This window comes from Balaenoptera borealis (genome assembly GCF_965194805.1).
Source record: "Balaenoptera borealis genome assembly, chromosome: 9".
Classification (NCBI taxonomy): Eukaryota; Metazoa; Chordata; class Mammalia; order Artiodactyla; family Balaenopteridae; genus Balaenoptera; species Balaenoptera borealis.
Window position 1 is genome coordinate 28,218,503 of NC_138873.1, and position 23,104 is coordinate 28,241,606.

General features: G+C 35.8%; 1 protein-coding gene across 29 annotated transcripts in view; it reads left to right on the forward strand.

Annotated features, from left to right (window-relative positions):
- The window catches only part of AHI1 (Abelson helper integration site 1), a 218,708-nt gene that overhangs the window by 71,343 nt on the left and 124,261 nt on the right, over positions 1–23,104 (forward strand). For 27 of the 29 annotated variants that reach the window (XM_082405630.1, XM_082405620.1, XM_082405619.1 and 24 more), the window contains 3 exons: positions 590–786; positions 4,534–4,560; positions 18,195–18,312. In XM_082405630.1, coding sequence (XP_082261756.1) covers positions 590–786; positions 4,534–4,560; positions 18,195–18,312 — 342 coding nt within the window. The remainder of the gene's footprint in view (positions 1–589; positions 787–4,533; positions 4,561–18,194; positions 18,313–23,104) is intronic. The other 2 variants (XM_082405632.1, XM_082405638.1) reach the window with 1 other exon arrangement.

The following is a 23,104-nucleotide window of genomic DNA, read 5'->3' on the forward strand; positions in this document are numbered from 1 at the left end:
GGCGCTTCCTTAGATGAGACATTGTAAAGCATTTATAAATGGTAATTACATAGTTGTAGAAATATGCAAAAACTTACATTTAAATTGAAAAACTGTTCAATTGTGTTTACACTATGATACCTTAAATAAACTGTACATATGAATAAAGATAGGGGTATGAAGATATGAAAACAGTTGTTTTAAGGAAATGGGTTTGTGACTAATTATTTTTATTGTTTTTGTGTTTTCTTTAATTCTGTTATACTATGCCTTTGATGTTTTATATTGTGTTTTCTGTATGCATCTCTTCAAAGTTAGAGTCCCCTTCCAATGTGTTATGTTTACCAGACCAAGATACTGCATGGCCTTCAAGGCTCAATTATACTACCTGACATGAAGTTATCTATGAAATTATTATATTTCCTTCCTTATGGTTTACAGTATTTAATAATTTCACATTTTGTTCATCATGTTGTATTATTATTACCCAGTATCTAAAATGTATTATGTACTTTCTGATCATTCCTTTAATGCTACAGTTTCATGGCTTAATTATTTCATTATGCTTTTGCCGTGATGATTTGAACTAATTATGGACTAATTTTTCCAGTTGCCCAGCAGGAGGCTGAAATGTTCAAACGCTACAATGGAACATTTCCATTACCTGGAATACACCAAAGTCAAGATGCTTTATGCACCTGCCCTAGACTGCCTCATCAGGGCTCTTTTCAGATTGATGACTATGTCCGCACTGAAAATTCTTCAATGAAGATGCAGCAAGTGAAACAGAGGATTGATTCTGTCACAGTATGTTTACTTATTTTATGCAGTTGAGAAGTTGGAAACTTTAAAACCATTTCAATTCTGTTTTACATGGCCATGCCAATAAATATTAACTGAACGAAGTAGTTACTTAAAACTAGGCTTTCTTATACTTTTATAGTTCCTTTCTGGTACTTGTTCTAAAATCACTAACTGCAGTAAACAAACTGAACTTAGGATAATCTATTAGGCTTTCCTGACTTGATATCTCTGTAAAGATCAGCCCAGGACTTGTTTCTCTACTTTAAAGTATATGTGTGTATATGTGTGTATACGCATATATACAACATGCAGACACGCACACACAGCAAATACCAACCCGGGAAAATGTCTACATAAAATGTATAAATGGAACAACCTTCTTAATATGCAAGAACTAAATAATAAAGAAAATAAAGTGAGACTTCAACAAAGAAATGGATAAAAGAAATAAACATGTACTTTCAAAAAGAGTAGGTACAAATGTCTCATAAGCATATTTTAAAGTTCTATCTCACTTCAGAGAAAAGTAGTGCCACAGAAACCAGATATTGCCTGTAAAACTGGAAAATAGATGATGAAAATCAGGAGGAAGATGCTTGGTTAAAAGTCGTGTGGTATTCTGTTGGTGATAAATTACTATGCAGTGTTTCTCAAAGATAAGTGGTAAAATGTATTGAGAAGCTTGAACATCCTTAAAAATACTTAGGCTCTTTGACCCTAATAGTTCTTTTAGTGAGAATTAGCCTGAGCTCCTTGAAGACAGGGACTTTGCAGGCTTGTTGCGTTCCCCCTTGTGGCACAGTGCCTGGCACTTAATAAATATCATCCTTTCCCCTCCTCCTTTGATAGGGATATTGACCAGTTTTAAACCCAACGTAGGAGGAACTACATTGAGACATCTTTTAGTTCTGACTGTACTTTCTTCCTCTCTCCTTTTCTTTCTTTAGAAAGTTAGAGAGTGTGGAGTATACCAGAGTGCAGATCACTCAGACAACGGGTTCAGCTTTAGTTGGAATATGGGGGAAATTTTTTTATATTTCTCAGTCTAAATTTTAGAATAATACGACTATAAATTAATATTTCAGTGTTGTAAGACTTTATATTTTAACATTTTAAAATAATTGAATAATGAATGTGTTCCAGATTTTAAAAGGAGGTATGAATAGATAGAGTTCTAAAAATTAGAGAAAAATATTTATTCACTAGGAAAAAAAATGGCCCTTGTCTAAAATCTTGCATGGCAAAATGATTTCATCTACAGACTTAAGAGCAACTCACAGATAGATATATAAAAACAAGTTTCCTACAATCTGTCAATCTTTACACTGTAAAACTTAACATCCTGGAATCACCTTGGGCTTGTAGCTTTTCTCCTGCATCATCTTTTATAGCTGTCATCCTCAGATAAATGAAAGGAAAGTAGATGTAAAAGAAAAATAAAATCAGAAAAATATTTTTTAAGATATGAAATCAACGGCAAGGGGAAAGTAAATTGATAATTTATTATAAGAGAAAAACTTGTTTCTCATAGAATCATTGATTTATTTAGCTTTTACTAAACTTTTCCTTTTAAAAATTATGCTTTGGGATTGAGGTAGATTGAGGCTGCCTTTGGAAATGAAAGCTTTGTCTATTTGCTGTGGTTTTTGAAAAACCATATATTTCCTGTGTTAAGAGAATTCTCTGAACTTTTTTTTCAAATGCTATCTGCAGTGTATTTTCTCTGAGAATGTATGTAGTATATATGGGAATCAAAACAAAATGTCATCTTTGTTCCCACGGAAGCTCCATTCTTTTTATGTTCTGCAAGCATTTAGGTTGACTGGATTCTCACCTTTTGTCACAATGCCTTTTCTCTTGTTTCCTAAGCTGTGTTTTGGTAGACCCTAAATTCCTTTTCCTATTAGGTTTGTTACTTAGTCTAAAAGGCTCTGTCACTGGTCTTCTATGTAGAAGTCTAATAGAGAAGACTATATTACTTCTATATTGTAGAAGACTGTATCCCTGGAGATACTCCTTTCTTTGTAACCACAAAAGGAATGTTTTTCTGATAAAACACAGTTCAAGTTTAGGGTATGATTTGTGTGTGTGTGAATTGCATAATAAATTCAGTTCCTCAGGTATTTCACAGGTGTTTACTCATGAATGAGAAAAGGATGCCAAAAATAGATAATTTTCTGTTCTTGGTAGCTTTATCATTTACTCATAATAAAACTCATTTAACTGTTTCGTATTTAACAGAGCCGACTTTGTGCTACTGCTGCAGCAATACCTAAAAGGCTCTGCAATCCAGATAAGACCTCACGGGTAGACAGTATCTTGAGAGCAGTGACACAACTCTTTCTAAGGTTTCAAACCCAGAAATTTGGTCTTATTAGTGTATACGGAGCTGCTCAGAATCTGGGGTACCTGGTAGTAGTAAACAGTTCCACAGAAAGTTGGTTTATAAACTGAAACATCTTATAATGAAAGGTATACCTCTCCAGCTGCTTGAGCACTCAAGACCACTCGCGCTTTTAAAAATTAACCCGATATCTGGGTCAGTGATCACAGAGCTGATTGTTAAGCAGAGTCATAGGAATAGGGATTGAATGGGTTTTAAAATGTTTTATGCCAATTTTGAAAAAAAAAGATTAATTTTCTCTACCTCACAGGAGATTTCACTTTATAATAATTGGTGATAATTAACATCTGTTTAATTATGAGTAGAAACTGACATAATGAATTCCTGGTACTGTGGTAAGTGTTTTACGTGTTCACTGTATTTAATCCTCAAAACCATCCTATAATGTGGATGCTAGTATTATCCCCATTTTACAGAAGATGAAGTTGAGGCTTACAGAGATCAAGCAGTATTGCCAAGGTCACACAGATGGAAACATTGGAGCTGAGATTCAGTCCAGGCAATCAGAATCTCATGCCCACAGTCAGTTTTACTGTCTCCTTTTAGTGATTGAAATTACTAGTATCCTTTAGATGTAGTCTATGTCCCTTAGAAATTTCTGGATTAAAAAAAAAAGGACACTCTTCTTTTTTAGTTCTTTTTTTCTAAACTCCACATTGATTGTTACCATTTTTCCCTAGTGCTGTACTAGGCTGATGATATATGCTGGTTAACCTTAATTGGACTAGAATATTATTTGTGTCTCCCTAGCAGCAAATTTACAAGTCATCTATTTTGTGTTGCCTTTGACTAATTTCTTCTTCAGAAGTGACTTTTTCTTGGCCTTATCCCATGAGTTGTAGGCAGTCCCTTTCTGTAGCTCCTCCAGTCATATCCTTTACTCCTCAGAAGTGTTTACTATTAGATTTCCTCTGAAGTAAATTATTAATTTGAGAATTATATGTATGGGTATTCTTATTTATAGAGATAATTATATACTGCAGTTCAGAGTGTGTCTTTTAGATATGTTAGTGTCCCAGTACAGAATTTTAGTGTTTATGCTAAGTTTACTGAGGAGACAAATTTTTCTTGAGGCAGTTACATGTGGGCCCTCCAGAGTCTTGTTTGTCGGTGTGTTTTGCTTTGGCAAACCAAAATCATGTCATTGAGTCTCTTTAATTTATACTCTTTCCAGCTCATTGGAACAGTGCAGAGTGACACCTGCAGGTGATAGATTAAAAAACACTCTCCCAAATGTTGATTTTTGGTTATTAAGAGATTAATATCTGAATGTGTTAGAAAGAGTTGATATTATATTAAATGAAATTATGAGTATTTCTTTACTTATTTTATCCTATTTCTTTTAGGAGGTGATACGAGCCTGTGCTGCAAAAGTGAGTGGTTTTTGTTGTTGTTGTTTTTGAATTTTATTTTATTTATTTTTTTATACAGCAAGTTCTTATTAGTCATCCATTTTATTCATATTAGTGTATACATGTCAATCCCAATCTCCCAATTCATCCCACACCCCTCGCCCACTTTCCCCCCTTGGTGTCCATGCGTTTGTTCTCTACATCTGTGTCTCTATTTCTGCCCTGCAAACCGGTTCATCTGTACCATTTTTCTAGGTTCCACATATATGCGTTAATAATACGATATTTGTTTTTCTCTTTCTGACTTACTTCACTGTGTATGACAGTCTCTAGAGTGAGTGGTTTTTATTACCAGGAAGGTAACTTTAGTTTTCATTGTGATGCACCAAAGAATTGAAATGTACCGTTCATAGTTGTAATAGAACTTTTACAAAGTTCATCTGATACATATCTTCTGCATTTGAGCTCGGATTTACCAAGGAATCGTAATACTGGCACCTGAGAATTCAGCAAGTAGCTTCATATTTTTGAAGATTTAAAAATGTTAAGTGATTGGGATATACTTTCAGTAAAGGGCCAGCAAGATCATTTCCTTCTCTGAGAAAAATATTATATGATACTTTATAGGTAAGAGACAGCAATACAGTTCCAATGGGTGAATGCTGAGTAAAGTGTATAAGCCTTGAAACGAATGTAAGCCTCACATAAACGGCAGCGATATATTGTGCTGATAATGCTCTGGATCATTTATACCATGTTTCATACTTCCTTTCCCATTTAACTGTATTACAATCCTGAGAGACAGATTAGATATTATTGTTATTCCAATTTTAGAAGAGAGGAAACTGAGGCTGAGAGAGGTTAAGTGATTTGCCCAAGACCCCAAAGTTGGTCTGAAAATGGAGGTATGCAAAAAGGCCCTTGATTATTAATCACTTTCAACTAAATTGTATCTGGGATGCTATCAACACAGCGGCTTTCTTCCTTCTACAAGCAAGGTTATTTTATATACAACCTTTAACTTAAGTGTCAAGAAAATAAGTTTTATTTAAAAGAGTTGGAATAACTTCACATGTTTATCCTTCCCTCTTATTTTCTTCTGTCTGTTCCCAAAATTCAGTTGAATAATTAGACATCCGTTTATTTATCAAATATGATTATATATGTCACAAAGTGAAAGGTGAGACCTCCAGAAGGGAAAGAATTAAAGTGGTATTAGTATATTCAAAGACTGCTTTATATAATGTCATTGCAGTGGAAATACTGTTTTTACTCAGTAGACACCTCCTACCATGTGGCAGGTGCTTGGAATACAGAAGTAAGTAGGCTATTGTCTCGTTCCACATGGGGCATCTTATGGAGGAAATGTGTCAGAAAACACTGGGCTTATCCCATCACTGAGCTGTCCGATATCAGTCAGGACCCATCACATTTTAACCTAATTATCACAAGTCAACAGGAAATAGAATATAGACAAGGGGAAGGAAGATGGGGAAAAAGGAGAACAAGCTATATTCTGACTTAGGCTGCAGATGTTCAGGAAACTTGTTCCTGATAGCAATGATTGGTGTAATGATTGTAGCTCTAAGATTACTAAATCTTCTTAAGTATGTATAGAATATAAAACTGGAGTCAAAAAAGTAGTTTATCCTCTTGATTAGCAGTTCAGAGCTATTTCTCTTTATTTTAACACATGTATTATGTACCCCTCTTTTGTAATGCTGTCTGAATGTCCAAAGAGTAAAGTGTTCTGCACATATTTGGCAAAAGGCTTTATGGAGAACGTCCTCTGCTATTCTGGAAACTTCCTGAGGGTGGAGGTTCATGTCATTCATCTTTGTATTCCTAGTACTTAACAAAAGTAGAATAGTCATTGAAAATATGACATTTTTGGAAATTAATCAAGGTCTATAAAGATTAACCTACTAGTGCCTTTAGTTATTTTTTTATGACAGTTTTATTGAGATATAATACACATACCATAATATTCACCCTTTTAAAGTGTACAGTTTATTGGTTTTTATTATATACACAGAGTTGTGCAACCATCACTACTATCTGGAGCTCTCTCATTCCCTCCAAAAAGAAACCCCGTATCTCTTAGCAATCATTCTCCATTTCTGGGTAGGGACACGCATACACACACACACACACACACACACACACACACACACACACACACACACAAAACACTCAAACTCCTGCTAACCACTAATATACTCTCTGTCTCTATAGATTTGCCTATTCTGGACATTTTATATAAATGGAATCATAGAATATGTGATCGTTTGTTACTGGCTTCTATAGATTAGAATAATGTTTTCATGGGTCCTCCATTTGTAGCATGTATGAGTACTACTTTTTATTGTCAAATAAGATTCCATTGTATAAATATATTGCATTTTGTTTATCCATTCATCAGTTTACAGACATTTGTGTTGTTTATACTTTTTAGCAATTAAGAAGAATGCTACTATGAACATGTGTGTACAAGTTTTTGTGTGGGCATATGTTTTTATTTCTCTGGGGTATATATCTGAGAGTGGAATTGTTGGGTCATATGGTAACTCTATGTTTAACATTTTGGGAAACTACCAAACTGTTTTCCAAAGTGGCTGCACCATTTTAGAATCCCACTAGCAGTGGTTCCAGTTCCTCCTCATCCTTGTCAATACTTGCTATTTTCTGTCTTTTTTTTATAGCCATCCTAGTGGGTATGAAGTGGCATCTCATTGTGATTTTGACTTGTATTTTCTTAATGACTAAAGGTGTTGAGTATTTTTGTTGTGCCGTTTTTATATCTTCCTTGGAGAACTGTCTATTCAACTCCTTTACCTGTTCTTTAAAAAAATAATTATTTCTTTTTATTGTTCACTTTAAGAGTTCTTTATATATTCTGGATACAAGTCCCTTGTCAGATAGATGATCTGTAAATGTTTTATCCCATTTTGTGGGTTGTCCTTTTAATTTCTTGACGGTATTCTTTAAAACAAAAAGGCTTTAATTTTTATGAAATTAAGTTAATCTATTTTTTTCTTTTGTCACTTGTGCTTTTGATGTCATATATAAGAAACCATTGCCTAACCCAGTGTTCCAGAGATTTACTTCTCTGTTTTCTAGGATCTTTATATTTTTAACTCATATTTAGGTCTGTGATTATTTTGAGTTAATTTTTTTTAATATGATGTGATGTAGAGGTCTAATTTTATTCCATTTGCATATGGCTGTCTAGTTGTCCCAGCACCATTTATTGAAAAGAGTATTCTTTCCCCATTGAATGGTCTTTACACTGTTGTCAAAAGACTTTACTCTTAAAAGCAGAATATATTTATGTCATTTCTCATCTATTACATCCAGGATAATAAATTTTTACCAGGTACCTAAGTTCTTTCTTCCCTAAATCCCATCTAGATTTTTATATTGTTGAAGATTTATTCCTTTTTTTTCCATTAAGTCTTTAAACAAATATTTATTGAATGCATGCCAAGTGTGTGTGCGTGTGTGTGTGTGTGCGTGTGTGTGAGAGAGAGAGGGAGACCATGTGCGCACATGGAGAATACAACAGTGAATAAGAACATTCTATTGTAGGGAGACAAATAACAAAAAAGGAAATAAGATGATTTCAGTAAGAAGTGATGTGAAGAAAATAAAATAGGCCCATGGGACAAAGAATGACTGGGGGAAGTTATACTCTAAAGGATGATCATGGAAGGCCTCTCTGAGAGAAATACTTGACAAGGAGCTAGTCCTGTCCTGCAAAAGTCCTCATCCAGGAATAAAACTGGCATGCTGGAGGAGCAGAAAGAACACCACTAAGCTTAAGCGGGATAGTGAGCAAGCAAGGAGGAACAATGTTTCCTGACAAGTTGGAGAGAAAATCAGGAGATCAGACATGCCTTTTAAAGGGCCTTGTAAGCATGGTAATGTAGGGGAGGAAAAATTTTACCTTCCACCCTTCTAGTTTCTGTGGCTGGTCTAAGGGTTAAATTGGCATAGACAGATTACCAGGAGAAAAAATACAATTTTAATTACATACATACATGAACTCCCCAAAGTTATGATATTCCAAAGGCTGCCAGGTAACTGAGGCTTATATACCATCCTGAGCCTAGAAAAGGGATAGAGAGATCTGGGGCTTCAGAGGCAGAAGGCAATTCAAGGGAAGGTGAGAAGAGGAACTGGTTAGTAGACAAGGTTACCCTGCCATGCAGATAAGTCTCTCAGGTGAAAAAGTTGTCCTTGATGATAGCTCTTTTCCTGGTATAATAGATCCCCTTTCTAATGTATTGGGTTGGTCAAAAAGTTCGTTCGGATTTTTTCCGTAACATCTTAGGAAAAACCCGAACAAACTTTTCTTTTTTTTTGAGAAAGGTCAGTGAACCTTTTTTTTTTTTTTTAAACACAACTAACTTTTAAAAATTTATTTATTTATTTTTGGCTGCGTTGGGTCTTTGTTGCTGCGCGCAGGCTTTCTCTAGTTGTGTCGAGTGGGGGCTACTCTTCGTTGCGGTACGCGGACTTCACATTGCAGTGGCTTCTCTTGCTGCGGAGCACGGGCTCTAGGTGTGCGGGCTTCAGTAGTTGTGGCATTCGGGCTCAGTAGTTGTGGCTCACGGGCTCTAGAGCACAGCCTCAGTAGTTGTGGCACACGGGCTTAGTTGCTCCGTGGCATGTGGGATCTTCCCAGACGAGGGATTGAACCCGTGTCCCCTGCATTGGCAGGCGGATTCTTAACCACTGCACCACCAGGGAAGTCCCCCGAACGAACTTTTTGGCCAACCCAGTATATTTCCCTTACAAAAGGGTAACTTCCACTCTGTTTTCAGAACTCCTGTGTCTGAAGTTTCTCAAAGTAATCCTTATGCCAAAGAGGCATATTTTGGGGTGGCATATTCTGCTATCCTTCTCTAAGGAGTTTAGGGTGTTGATTTAATTAGAGAAACAAGTGATTAAGATGTTAAGCTAGAGAGAATGTGAGAATAGATTTTAAAAGGAGAGTAAGGGTCTCAGTTCAAGAAAGAGGAGATTGTGGCCTGGACTAGGATGGTATTAAAAGATAAACTGAGGCATATTAAACATTTTAAGAGGGTCTTTTGGAGCAAAAAATGATTCGAATTGGGCAGGGCCAAGCCAGAAATCATTAGAAGCATTTCACCAACAGGAGCTGGGGAAAGACTTCTATAGAGAAAAGGCAGAAGCAAAACAATGAAATTATTGATTGGCTATAGTTTAAAGCCTAGTTGGCTGTTGTGATTAGTTGTCCTTAGGTTTCAATTTTGCAACCTTGAAGTATTTACAGGCTTAGATTTTGTGGTCATAGGCTACCCTGGCATTAGAGCCACCTCAGTCTAATGGTCCCCTTGATTAATTAGCTTAACATTGGTAATAATGGAAATGGAAGCAGTGGACAGATTTGGGATATATTTTGGAAGTAGATTCAACAAAACTTGGTGATGGATTAGATGTGGTATAAGAGAAAGAAATTAGAAATAACTTCTATGTTGCTGCTTTCAGCAGCTGTGTAGATGGTAGCAGTGCTTTTTAATGAGGTGAGGAATACTGGAGTGGAGTTTTCAATATGACTATAGCTGAGAAGTAGGCAATTGGATATATGAGTCTTAAGCTCAGGGGAGAAGTCAGTGCTAATGTCCTTTTTGTTCTAAACTGTCAGATTTGGTAAGATCACGTGGGGAGAGATTATAGCTAAATACCTGAGGCCCTGGTCCAGGAGGGGGTATGTCAGAAAATCCCAGAGGAAGTATTTTAAGAAAGAGGAGTGATAAACAGTCACATGCTACTGAGAGAAAGAGTAAAATGAGGACAGAAAGTTGGCGTGGTGGTGTCCTTTGGTTACCTAGATGAGTGCTGTTTCAGTAAGTGGCTGAGACAAAAGCACGGTTGAAGTGAGTTGAAGACAGAATGGGAGAATATAAAGCAGAGACTGTGTAGGCCATTCTTTTAACATTTTAACTGGGGAGCAGAGAAACAGCAACTGGAGGGGAACATTAGATGGACAGTATTAAAGCATATTTATTTGCTGATGGGAATAATTCAATGGTGATGGAGAAGTTGATAATGTCCCATGGAGGTGGTAATTGCTGGACTCAAGTCCTAGAAAATGTGAAAGGGGATGTAATCCTGAATACCAATGGAGAAACTAGCCTTAAGAGAAGGGCGTTTTCATCCTTTCTGATAGGCAAATAGGTAGAAAGTATGGGTAGATGCTCAGATACAGATTTGATGATGGGAAGATGAAAGAGTTCTCATCTGATTACTTCTGAGATAGTAATTGGTATTAGAAGTCTGTTACATTGCTCTGAATTGCAGTAGCCCTGGACTACTTACACATAAATATATAATTTACAAACTTCCTTGCACTTTCCTTTGTTTAGGAGTGGACTGAAGCATACCAGAAATGGTATGAGTCTATTTCCATTAAGCTTTGTATGATTCCTCACAAATGGAATTAGTCTGTTTTTCTCATGTTCTCAGACATATTTATTCACACCTGGCATGTTATATAATTGGGCTTATTCTGCCTTAAGTTGTAATTAATTTTGCCTGTCTTTTCCAGAATTAAATTATGAATTCCCTCAGGGAGGAACAACACTTTTATTTTTTCCCTCTCCCTCCCCTTCCTCCCCTCTCTCCCTTCCATTTTTCCTTCTTTTTAAATTTTACATGGTATTGCTTCCACCTCTAATCTTTACACGTCTGAATTTCCACATGCCTCTGTAAGCTTCTGGAAGCCAGGGGACTTTATCTTTTTTTTTCCAATTATTTATATCATCTACCCTAAATGAATATAAATGTAACCAAGCTAAAGTTTATTGAAGAATGCTGTAAAGGTGAAGTAATGATCTGTATTATAGTTTAAACTATCTTGGAACATATTATTCACTGAAAAATAAAAAGGTTTAAAAAAATAGAGACTCCAAAGAAAATAAGTTTTTAAAACTCCTTAAAAAAAAAGTATTTTGACAGTATTTGGAAGACTGGCTTGGCTGTAGGAGTAGTACAAGCTACAATAGGCCACGGGAAGAAATTATGGACTTTTGTTACTGGATATCTTAGAAAACAGGAAGAACCCTTGTTTTAGGAAAAACCAGTTTTCCTCCTGTCTCCCTCACTCTCACACTCCTACCGCACTCCGACATTTCTGACACCAGAGGTGGCGGGGTTTCCCTCGTCAGGCAGTTCTGAGACACCAGCTGGGTGAACTGCAACTTAATTCTGACACTGTCTACCTGAAGATAGCATCAAATCCTACAAATTAAAGGCTCAGTCGCACAAGCCTGCCCCCCTCACCCCGCTTCAGGCGCCAGTTGTGAGTCCAGGTTACTTGTGCTTCTGACCAATCAGCTGTAAATCGAGATTCCACCCACCCCCTCCTTGGGTTTGATTGATTTGCTGAAGCAGCTCACAGGACTCAAGAAAACAGTTTACTTGCTATCTATCAGGTTATTATAAAATGATATGATAAAGGATGAACATCCAGGTGGAAGAAATGCATAGAGCAAGGCATGTGGGAAGGGGCGTGGACCTTCCTTACCCTCTCTCTGGGTGTGACATTCTCCCAGCACCTCCCTGTGCGCCCCATCCTGGAAGCTCTTCGAACCCCATATTGTCGGGATTTTTATGGTGACTTCAGGTAGGCATGGTCAGTTATTAACTCCATTTCCAGCCCCTCTCTCCTCCCTGGAAAATGGAGAGTGGGCCTGAAAATTCTAAGCTTCTAATCATTTCTTGATCTTTCTGGTGATCAGTCCCATCTAGAAGCCCACCAAGAGCCACTTCCCTAGAACAAAAGACATTCCTATCACCTAGGAAATTCCAAGAGATTTTGGAGCTTAGCTTCAGGAACCAGAGTCAAAGATAAAATATAAGAACAAAAGATGCTCCTAGTGCTCTTATCACTTAGAAAATTACAAGGGTTTTAGGAGTTCTGTGCCAGGAACTGGGGGCAGAGACCTATATGTGTATATTCTTTTCTATTATTTCACACTCCTGTTTCTAGATTTAAATATGAGTATTATCGGGGTTTCGTACGTAGCAGAGCAGCTCCCTTGCTGAGATCTATTGAAAGTCAGCCCTCGACACAAGGGTTTGTAAAAAAATAAGAAGAAAAAAAAAAAAAAAAAAGAAAAAAAAATATGAGTATTAAACCATGTAAATTAATGAGTTTCTTACTTTTAAGCCCATTATTCTGTAATTCTTATCATCAGAAAGTTACTTACATTTGAGAAGTCTTGAATACAAATACCACCTTAAATTTGGGTAAGGTTTTAAAACATGCACTGTTTTCATATGTATTAACGCATTTGACTTCTGTGTAGTTCTTATTAGTGCTATACCAGCCACTTACTAAAGAAAGGTAGACGAAACCTGTTCCTTACCCTCAAGAAGACTACAGTCTGATGGCTAACTAACAATATAAGTAATCGTACTAAAGTGTTACCAGTGCCATAGTACTAGAAGATGTGGGGATAGTGGAGAGACAAAGAAGGGGGAGGTAAGTTCTACTGGGGGAGTCTGAAAGGCTTTTCGTACATGATATAATACTTGAGTGAAAGCTTGGAGATGGAGTTGGTATCCACAAGGAAGATGGAGCCAGGAAGGAAGCCCATTCCAGGAAACAGGAACAGCATGAACTAAGTCACAAGAGACATGCAACAACCTGGCATGTCTGGGGAGCTGTATGCAATTTGTTGTAGCTGGAACATAAGAGATGGAGCAGTAAGGTGGGAAAGCTAGGTAGTTGTTATAATATAGAAAGCTTTGTATGCCATACTAAAAAGTATGGATTTTATCCAGTGGAACAGTTGATGATGGGTTTTAAACAGAAGTGTTGCTCAATAAAATTAGCATTTTAGAAAAATCATCCTGGTAGCAGTATAGAAGAAGAATTAGAGAAGAGACAAGAGATAGGAAAACAAATCAGGAGACTATTGCAGCAGTAACACTAACTGTGGAGAAGGAGTGGGATCAGATGCCAGAGCACCTGATTGACTTAATGAGTGACTCTGTGTGAAGCGTGAGGAAGCAGTCCAAGGTGATGCCCATCTGTCTGGCTGGGGCAGCTGGGGGGATGGTGATAACTTTCCCTGAGGAAGTGAACAGCAGGGGAAAGTTTAGTTTGGTTTTGAACTTACCGATCAGAATAGTTTTATTGGGTTGGCCAAAAGTTCGCGTTTTTCCATTAGATTGTGCGGAAAAACCCGAACGAACTTTTTGGCCAACCCAATATATTGAAGAACCATCAGCATAAAAGGCAGATGAAGCAATGAAAACAAACATCACTGCCCGGGATAACCATGTGTTGTGAGGGAAGAAGAGGGCCCAGTGGGTCTAGCAAACAACACTGATAGGCAGTGGCAGGATTGCCAACAGAAAAATGGTTTCCCAGAAACAGGAGCGTTATTGACAATGTCAGGTATCTCAGAGGCATAAATGAATCCGCCAAATTTGATCATTTGAAGTCCACGATGACTTTAACTTCAGTTTTAGTGTTCTGCTGGATAAAAGCTTTGTTGTAGCTGCTTGAAAGTGAATGGTTGAGGTATATGGATAGCAGTTATGTGCTATTTTTCAAGAAATTTAACTTTCAGTGAAGCATAAGGAAATTATGGAATCACAGTGAGAATTTGTTTTCTATTTTTGTACTAAAGTAGAAAGATTTATGCTTATAGCCTTTAGACAAACAGCCAGTAGAGAATTTGGAAGTAGAATTTGCAAGAGTTTTAAGGATATCCCCAAGGGGACAGCTGGAGGGATTAATCTTGAATGGAAGGGTACCTCTTTCTCTGACACTAGAAGAAACAGAAAGGTAGGTGCAAGAGGTATGTTCTTAGAAGTGAGGATTTCGGGGGGTCCAGCACCAAATTTTCTCTCTGGAGTAAGGAAATACACTAAGAGAGAAAGGAGGTAAAGGTTTGTCATTGCAAGATGCATCGAGGTAGATTGGCTTTCCCTAAGGCATATTACTGCTGGATAAGTGGTTTGAACCAGGACGAGATCTTAATTTTGAGCTTCTCACAGAGGAATATATGAGTAATCTTTGAACCACCAGTCCTTGCTGTATGTATGAAGGGCTCAAAAAATCTTGATTAAATATTACAAAATAAAACTTTGTTATGACTGATCCCAATTAGAATTCTAGTTTAGTTAATACAGTATTGGTGAACTGATTTGGGGGGAGATTTTCTAGCACATTACCTCACTGTAAAAATTTCTCTTTAATAGTAACAGTGTTTCTTTCTAATCCCTCACTTCACTGTCCCACCTTGCAAGGAAAATATCTGGGGCCTAGAGATCATGTTGTATTTCTCTTTATGACACCATAGCCAACTCATTTCTTAGGTTTTACTAACCAAGATATCACAGAAATGTAAGCTGCTTTTAGAACTTATATTATGAGATGTTAAGAGACCTACTTCAGATAACTTGAATCTCACTTTGGCTCAAGTTTTCTGTTTAACTTGTTTTGTAATATTGGGATTTTAATTTTTACAACACACATATAACTTGCAGCAAAACATTTCCTACATACTGTCTAGGTTTTTAAACTGTCTTCAAATTAAAGTATTATCTGCATTGTTGTTCAAATTTAGTTCAAAAAATAGACAGTTGTCTGGAGGATGTGGGACAAATTTGTTAACATAAGCATATAGACAGTATTAATATCTTTTCCGTTATCATTTAAAACCATTTGAAGTGTCTTGACAAGTTGAAACTTTAAAAACAATTCTTCAGGTGAATATAGCATATAAAGTCAGCTGAAATGATTAGACTTGTAAGTGTATATGGAAATCAGTGTTATATATCTCTCAGTGGTTTTACAATTTAGTCACTAAAAGGTAAACTATTGCTGGCCTGTTTAGTTTTGTGCATTCAATTTTAGGTTAGAGCAATGACTTTTTTAACATGAAAATTAACCCCCTCCTAGAGAATTAGTATTTGCATATTTTACACAAAACTGTTTATACCCAGAAAGAGTAGGCAAAACAGTTTTGTGATTAACTTGGCAGTTCTAGGTGTTTTTTTTCTTTTTCTCTATTATGAATTTCATTAAATTTTTATGCTTTTCTTTTTACACAGTATGGAGGTATTAAACTGACTTTGGCAGACTGTGGTTTTTGCATGAAGCAAGCAGAAAAGTGTGTTGTAAAAAGAGGATAGATTGTTGTAGGGTAGACTATCTTAGCCAACCTTTCTGTTGTTGTAAAATTATTAAGCAATTCTTTTCCACAGCATATATTTCAAAAATAGATATTGCTTCACTGTATTTAATGGTTGTTATTATTTTTCTTCCTTTAAATGAAGTAGTGAAAATGTGTAAGCTAGCTTTGAAAATACTTGGAGTTCTAATTTCAAATCACTATAATAATTAACAATTATCCCAGCCTTAGAAACTGACTTATCTGCTCTGTTAGGTTACCACTCATCACTTCATGGACATTCGAATAGTCTCTAAGAAATGTGTCAAGAAAGAGCAAATTATAAAAATGCTTCAGAAAAACATGTAATCGTAGATTATAGTTGGGGTTTTTTAACAGCATTTTACTTAAAAAGAGTGACAAGTCTTTCTGTTTGAGTGGAGGCATTTAAGTATCCTCTTCTAGCTTTCTTGGTATCCATTTTTGTTTTAACACAAGTAAATTAAGGCAGATTGTGTGTGTGTGTGTGTGTGTGTGTGTGTGTGTGTGTGTGTGTATGTGGTGTCTAGCATACACCTGTTCTTTTGCACCAGATTTCAAAATGCTTTGTTTGACACGTAGGATAAAAAATTTTAAGAACACAGAAGTAAAACTGAAAAATGATTCTAAAAAGAGAAGTGGATTAAATAGTTAAGTGATAAATATGTCATTTTGTATATAGTACTTCCATTTAAAAGCATAGCATTCTGAAAAATTTACTGCATCTTCTTACTGTATTACATATTTTTAATTACCCTTACTTGTAGTGCTGTTAATGATAACTAATATTTATATAACACTTGATTTGTATAACACTTTAGGTTCCCTTTACCAACGTACTTTGTTTAATCTATATCATATTTAATATGTTATTTAGTGCTTTATGGTTAACCTGTGTGAATAGCACTTTATAATACCAGTTCATTGTTACTGCTCTTCAGGCACATTTCCTTTGAAGCATACGTACTATTTTTATTATTTCCATTTAAAGATGGAAAATGAAGTTCAACGATGTTAGGTGATTGCATTGTTACTTTAGCTGTTGTATCAATATAGTCAACTTTAATTTTGGTCAGTGTTTAATAATGGCTCCTTACAGAATTTTTCTAGCTGGATAATTTTTCTTAGCATTGATGTAGTATTTGACCCCATCTAACTACTTTGAAAAATATTTTTATTTTTTATAAGATGATACCACAACAGTTTAGGAACCTTAGAACTATATTATCATCTGGTCTTAATTGACTTTTTCACCAAATTATCTTTCCTTCAAGAGAAAAACTTAATCTAAGATATACCATTTACTATCACTGTTTGAAAGAAGGGAAGCATTTACAAACATTATGTAAATAATGAGTCAGATAAAGGGCATGTAACCACAACCCAGTACTATTGTATACAGAACATCAAAAGGGAATTTTTAAATAGTAATACAGTAGAAGTCCTCCGTGTAGTTTTGATTATTTCAAAAAAAGAGAGAGAAAGGAGCTATTTTCATCTACTAATATTTACATACCATAAACTATCATTTAACAGTTTGTTAATTCACAGATTACTTTTGAAACTTTCAAATTTTTTCAAAATTAGATCACATTTTATCGTGCTTTTTGAAAGTGATAAAAATAATAAGATAAATGAATGATTTATTAATAATGAGTGGCTAGATCACTGCTGAAATTGGTTGAGTTACAAAATGAATTTACTAATTTACTAAACATTTAAAACTTTTTTTGTGACATGTATTTTTCTACAGTAGCTGTAGTTATAATGTTGCACTTGTTATGCATTTCATTTCTGTGAAACCATTGTACTCAGACAACTATAATAGGATTTTTGTGTTGTAGAACATTGTATTTACTTACAGAAATTTTGCTTGTTCATTATTTTAGTTGTTCTTTGATATTGTCTTAAGAATGAGATTTTTTGATGCAGTGGAAACTATTTCACTTGGCAAGTTAGGTTGCAGCTGTGTTATCTATGTCACCATGATGTATATAAACATGAATATTACAGGTGTTTTCTGTGCAGTCTCTGAAAAGGAAGTACCTGCTATTTCAAAAATGCTAAAGAAATGTGGGTGTGAAACATTTTAACCCTTTCTTAATTGAAAGCAGTCAAGGAGTCACTTTTATTTTTCACATTTTTTTTGGCATAACTTTTAAGACCACTCTGAGTTACTAATAAAGTCAATTCCATGATAAGCAAACTTGTTTTCAAAGTAAGGCAGATTGACTTTCATATAGTTACGCTTTCACTACCACTGTATTCCTTCTTTGATAAAAACTATTCTGTAAAAACTTTAAAGTTTTGTAAACTCTTAAAAACTAAGCATATAAATCATTACCACTCCTTTTGACACGTGTCCTGGTTTGCATCGTAAGCAACTATTTCTCATCCCGTTTTTGCATCAGTAACCCAGGAAATTACGCTTTCGTTTCTGATTTGCCTTTCCTATTACAGGTTAACAAAAATCTCTCATTTACTTCAACATCAGCCTCTGCACAACAATCGAAGTCAAAACAGTCCAACATGCTGGACGCTCATCAGATTCTGCGTCAGTTTGGTTTCTCTCAAACTGGTGAGCCCCTTTCTTACTCTGACTGTTCTTTAAATGTTCAGGTTCTATTTTTTAATGGATATCATTTATTTCACTTCAGAAATATGGCTCATAGCATTGTAATGGTCAGTTTTCACACCTGATGAATTACATTCCAGCATTTTTTCTTTCTAAATTATTTCAAAAGCAAATTTGAATTTGGTAACTTTAACAGTAGACACTCCCAACCTCTATTCTATTGAGCAGATAATAATTTAAAGGTAGCAAAATGTGTGAGTTTTAAACATGTATGATATGAAATCTGAGTCTCTTGGGTAAAGGAACCATAGTTTATGGATAATCACATTTTGTAATTCATTTCAAGGAAAGCCCAGATAAAATGCATTTTGGCAGAAACAGAATACATCCTGCCAGTACTATCGTGTTTCTTCAAAATTAGAAAATTAAGAAAATATGCAAAGAAGCTAGTTATTAAAATGTATATCAATCACAGAGTTGAAATGAACTATACAATTGCAAATTTTTAGGCTAATGTTTTAAATTAATTTGAATAAGGTTTTCAGAGGATATCGAAGAAAAAGCATCTAAGTGAGAAATGTGTATTTTTGGTATTGAAAGATGACTATTTCTATTCATTAGCTTTAGGTTTTTTATGGTATTTTTTCTGCTATTGAAGTCTTTTAGAAAGATGAGACAGCTGAGAATAACAAAACAGTTGTCTTTGACAGAGAGTTATAAAAAGAAGAAGAAACTTGAGCTTGAAAAGATCAACATACTTTATTTAGAAATTTAGGAACAATATTACTTTTCTACTTTGAAGGTATTTGGAGTTTATATATGCAAGTTATTTTAATATTGCTACATTTTAATATCGCTGAGTTACGTATTACAGTGGGAAAATACTTGGTTCAGGAACTCTTATGTTCAGTCTGGCTGTGCCTTTTATTATCCTTATTACCTGCAAATGTTAGAATCTTCATTTTAAAACTAGAAATGATGTTTGCATTATATATTGTTGAAGTTCAAATCATGAAGCACATATGAAAGCACTCTATAAGCATAAGATACTATATGAGTGTAACATATTGTAAACAGGGTGAGTGTGTACATTAGCTTTGAAAATACTTTGAGTTCTAATTTTAAATCACTATAATAATTAACAATTATCCCAAACCTTAGAAATTTTAAATTTCTAGTGTTTCAGATACCGCTAGAAGTTAGAGCAATAGCTTTGTTTGTTCTTGTGTACAGTGGGGGGCACACCGTGGCTGCTCCTGTAGACACATTCTCTGCACCCTAACTCGATAACGTGGTTTGCCTTCAGACCACATCATTTTAATGACTAGGAGGGAGGGAACCTGTCTCCACCACTTGATCCCTATCTTTCTGCTGAGGTCTAAAATTCTTCCAGGAACAAATCTTTCCTTCCACATTTCAGGATTAAGGGGATAGAACATAAATGTCTGATTGAGTTAGCAGATTGATTAAAGTTCATTCAAGTAGTGTCTTAAGTTTATCAACCAACAAGGTGTAGATAATAGATATAAAATTCTTTTTCTGTAAACGGAAAGAGCAGAGAGGATAGATAGGAAGGCCTTTGAAATGGAAGAGCGATTACCACTGTGACAGATAAAGACTAAAGATAAAGAATAAAAGGAAAGCCCAATATGATAAAGGCAAGCCTTGCAAACTTCACAATTATACGTAGGATTGGCTCCATTTACCTTCAGCTTTCCGTGGCCATATAGGCCTTGAGTGGGCCTTTTAAATCATGCATGTCCCTTGGTGTGTGCACTATCCCAGGAGCATTACCATTAAGCCATGTAATACGTGGTAAGAATGCTTTGCTTGATTTTTAGTTATTAATATGCCTGACCTCATTTTAAGGCATATCCTTCCTATAAAATTTATTGAGATATTGCTGTATAGAAAAGTTATAAAAGCAGACTATGTAGTCCTTTGCAAAATGGCCAAATCCATCTTATTCATTAAGAAGCCAATCTTTGTGGAAAAAAATCCTGCACTAGGAAACAGGTGAACTAGTTTTTACACCTTACTTCACTTCTGAATGACTATAGAATCTTTAGTAATTTCTTCAGGCCTCAGTTTTCTCATCCCTGCAGGTAAATGAGGGCTCTGGATTTGGTGAGTTTCTGTCTTAAAAATTCTGTGAGTCTATTCAATATTCAAACCAGTTTTAAAAGGGGATAAATAGTTAAGTGTTCTTGACTGTACAAATAATCTATTAGAATCTGAAATGAAGGACTATGGAAACAATGTAGATAGGATGTTTAAAAATAAAAATCTTACTGAAAAGCTATCAGCTTTTGGCTTTGTACAGTATAATGAAAGACTATTTACACAGAACTAGTCAATATGGGCCCACTGGCTTTCATGCAAGAGGCTTAAGAGGAGGAGTTGATTTGATATATATTATACGTAAGTGAGTTTATATGCTGGAAGACAAGACCCAGAAGTGCGTTTACGGTCTGCTGTGACTTCTATTGACCCTATTCAAGGTGAGTTCTGGGTAATGGAGACTGCTAGAAAAGTAAGACTTTCTTTCTTCCTTGGTTTGTATTCTTCAGAGTTTCTAGAATACTATCTTCATTCATTCTAAAATCATTTTAAGTGGCTTTTAAGTGGACTTTGTTTAAGTCCCTTTCTTAAGGATATGGACTAAATATGGCAGTCTCTGCTCTCAAGGAACTTAGTCTGGTTGGGAAGACAAATGAGCACGCAACAAATTTTGTCAGAGTGTGATAAATTCTAAAATCACAGCATAAACAAAGTGTCACTGAAATATAGAGGGATAAAGCAGCTGAGCGACTTCTCATACTTTACATGTCCACACAGAACTCTTGCCCCCAAACCGTTCCTCCACTTCCACTTCTGCCCCATACCAGGTCTTCCCACCCAGCGCTCCGGCATATGTACCCAGTCATTTAGGTTGAACCAGAAGCCATTCGGGATCCCTCTTCTCCCTCCACTTCTCTGCTTTTACTCCTGTCCCTTAGCTTATTCTCCCCACAGCAGACAACATGGTTCTCTGAAAAATAAATTAGATCCTGTTACTTCCCTGCTTAAAACTCTTAAATGGGTTTCTGTGGCGGTCAGAATGAGTTCCAGAGTCCTTATAATACCTTCCAAGGTCTCGCCTCTGTCTTTATCATCGGCCTCATCAGCAGATAGGGCTGCAGGAGGGCATGCTGAGCCGAGAGGCAGGCAACTAAACAAACAACTGGAAGCGAGCTTGACTTGGATAGGCAGTGGTTTGAATCTTAGGTTAGCTGGAGGAAATGGTGAGATGGATGTGTTTAGGAAGAACTGAGTTGCAAAGTAGATTGGGGTCAAACTGTGCCCTACTGTGGAATTCACATTTTATTCTCTAGATAAAATAGAGCTATCCAAAGGTATGAGGATGAAAGAGAAATGATAAAATATGTTTCTAAAAAATACAGCTTGTGTCTTAGTGAGGGATGGGTTAGAGAGGAAAAGAGCTGGATACAACTCTTATGAGATACTTATTTTAGGAACTGTTCATTAGGCTTTTGCTCTAGGTTCTTAATGAACAAAATAATAAATCAGCTAATTTTATTAAAATTAAAACCATAAACCTTTTCTGAGTAAGTTGTATAAGAAAGAAAGTTATAAAATTATATTTGTCAGTTATACCTTTATAAAGCTGGGGAAAAAGGACATTTTAATTTTAACATTTTAGGTTAAATTGTAGGTTACAGTTCATAAATGTCTCACCATATGGTGAACATGTTGTACTGCATCTCAAAACTGTTTCCAAACTTCCTTAGTATAATGAAGAAAATCTATAAAACAACAACAGTAACTTCTGTTTGTATCAAAGTTTATTTATATACATCTTCATTTGATCCTCAACAAAACCCTCTGAGAAGTAGGGTAAACATTAAAATCGTAGAGTGTAAACTCTTTTGAGAGCTGCTAGGACCTTATATCTTTGACTGTCAGTCTCTTTACTGTGAAACTGAGAAGCAGAAGGGCTGACGTGTCAGAGTTCACATAGCTAGTGGCATTTGTATCTAGAGCAAGATCTCCTCGGTCCTAGCTCAGTACTTCTCACCCTCACCATCCCATGCTGCCTCTGCCTTTGGCTGGAGGGGGACACTAGTTCAGAAGTGAAGTGGACCCTCAGTGAGGCTATGCCTAGAGCCACTCCTTCATTCCTGGCCCGTTGTCCTCCCACTCTGCCCAGAGGTCCCTCTGGCCACGGGCATGTACTTTTCTTACTAGCATTGGAGGTGTGTAATACATTGCAAAGTAATAACTTGGACAGTACTATTTGGAATAGATGTAGTTGTTAAAACTGAGGTGTCACGAAGGTATTTTCTAAGAATTAATTAAGTTATCATTTTATCTGACCTTTAAATATAATTCTGTGTTCACCAGTTATTAGATTTCTTAAAGCCTAGTTCCAGTGAAATTGTGGTATTTAGTCGCCAGTCAAATCAAGAGATTCTCTGCAGAGAAATTTTGTTCTGAGATAGTTGGTCTGAATCCCAGATCCCATTCAACCATCTTGAGAGTCCTTATTAGATCAATAGTAGTAAATTTTAACATGTGGATTATTCAGTAATAAATAAAAACAATCACAGTTATGAGGGTGGAAGTTAGAGGAAGTGCTTATCATCTTTGCATGACTATATTTGAAGGACAGCATCGTTCATTTTTGTGTACTTAGTATATCTTTTCACAGCATTGCACTAAATTTAATTCATATTAATAGGTAAGTAGAGGCGTGCAAAATAAAATGATTCACTTTTATTAATATGACTATTAA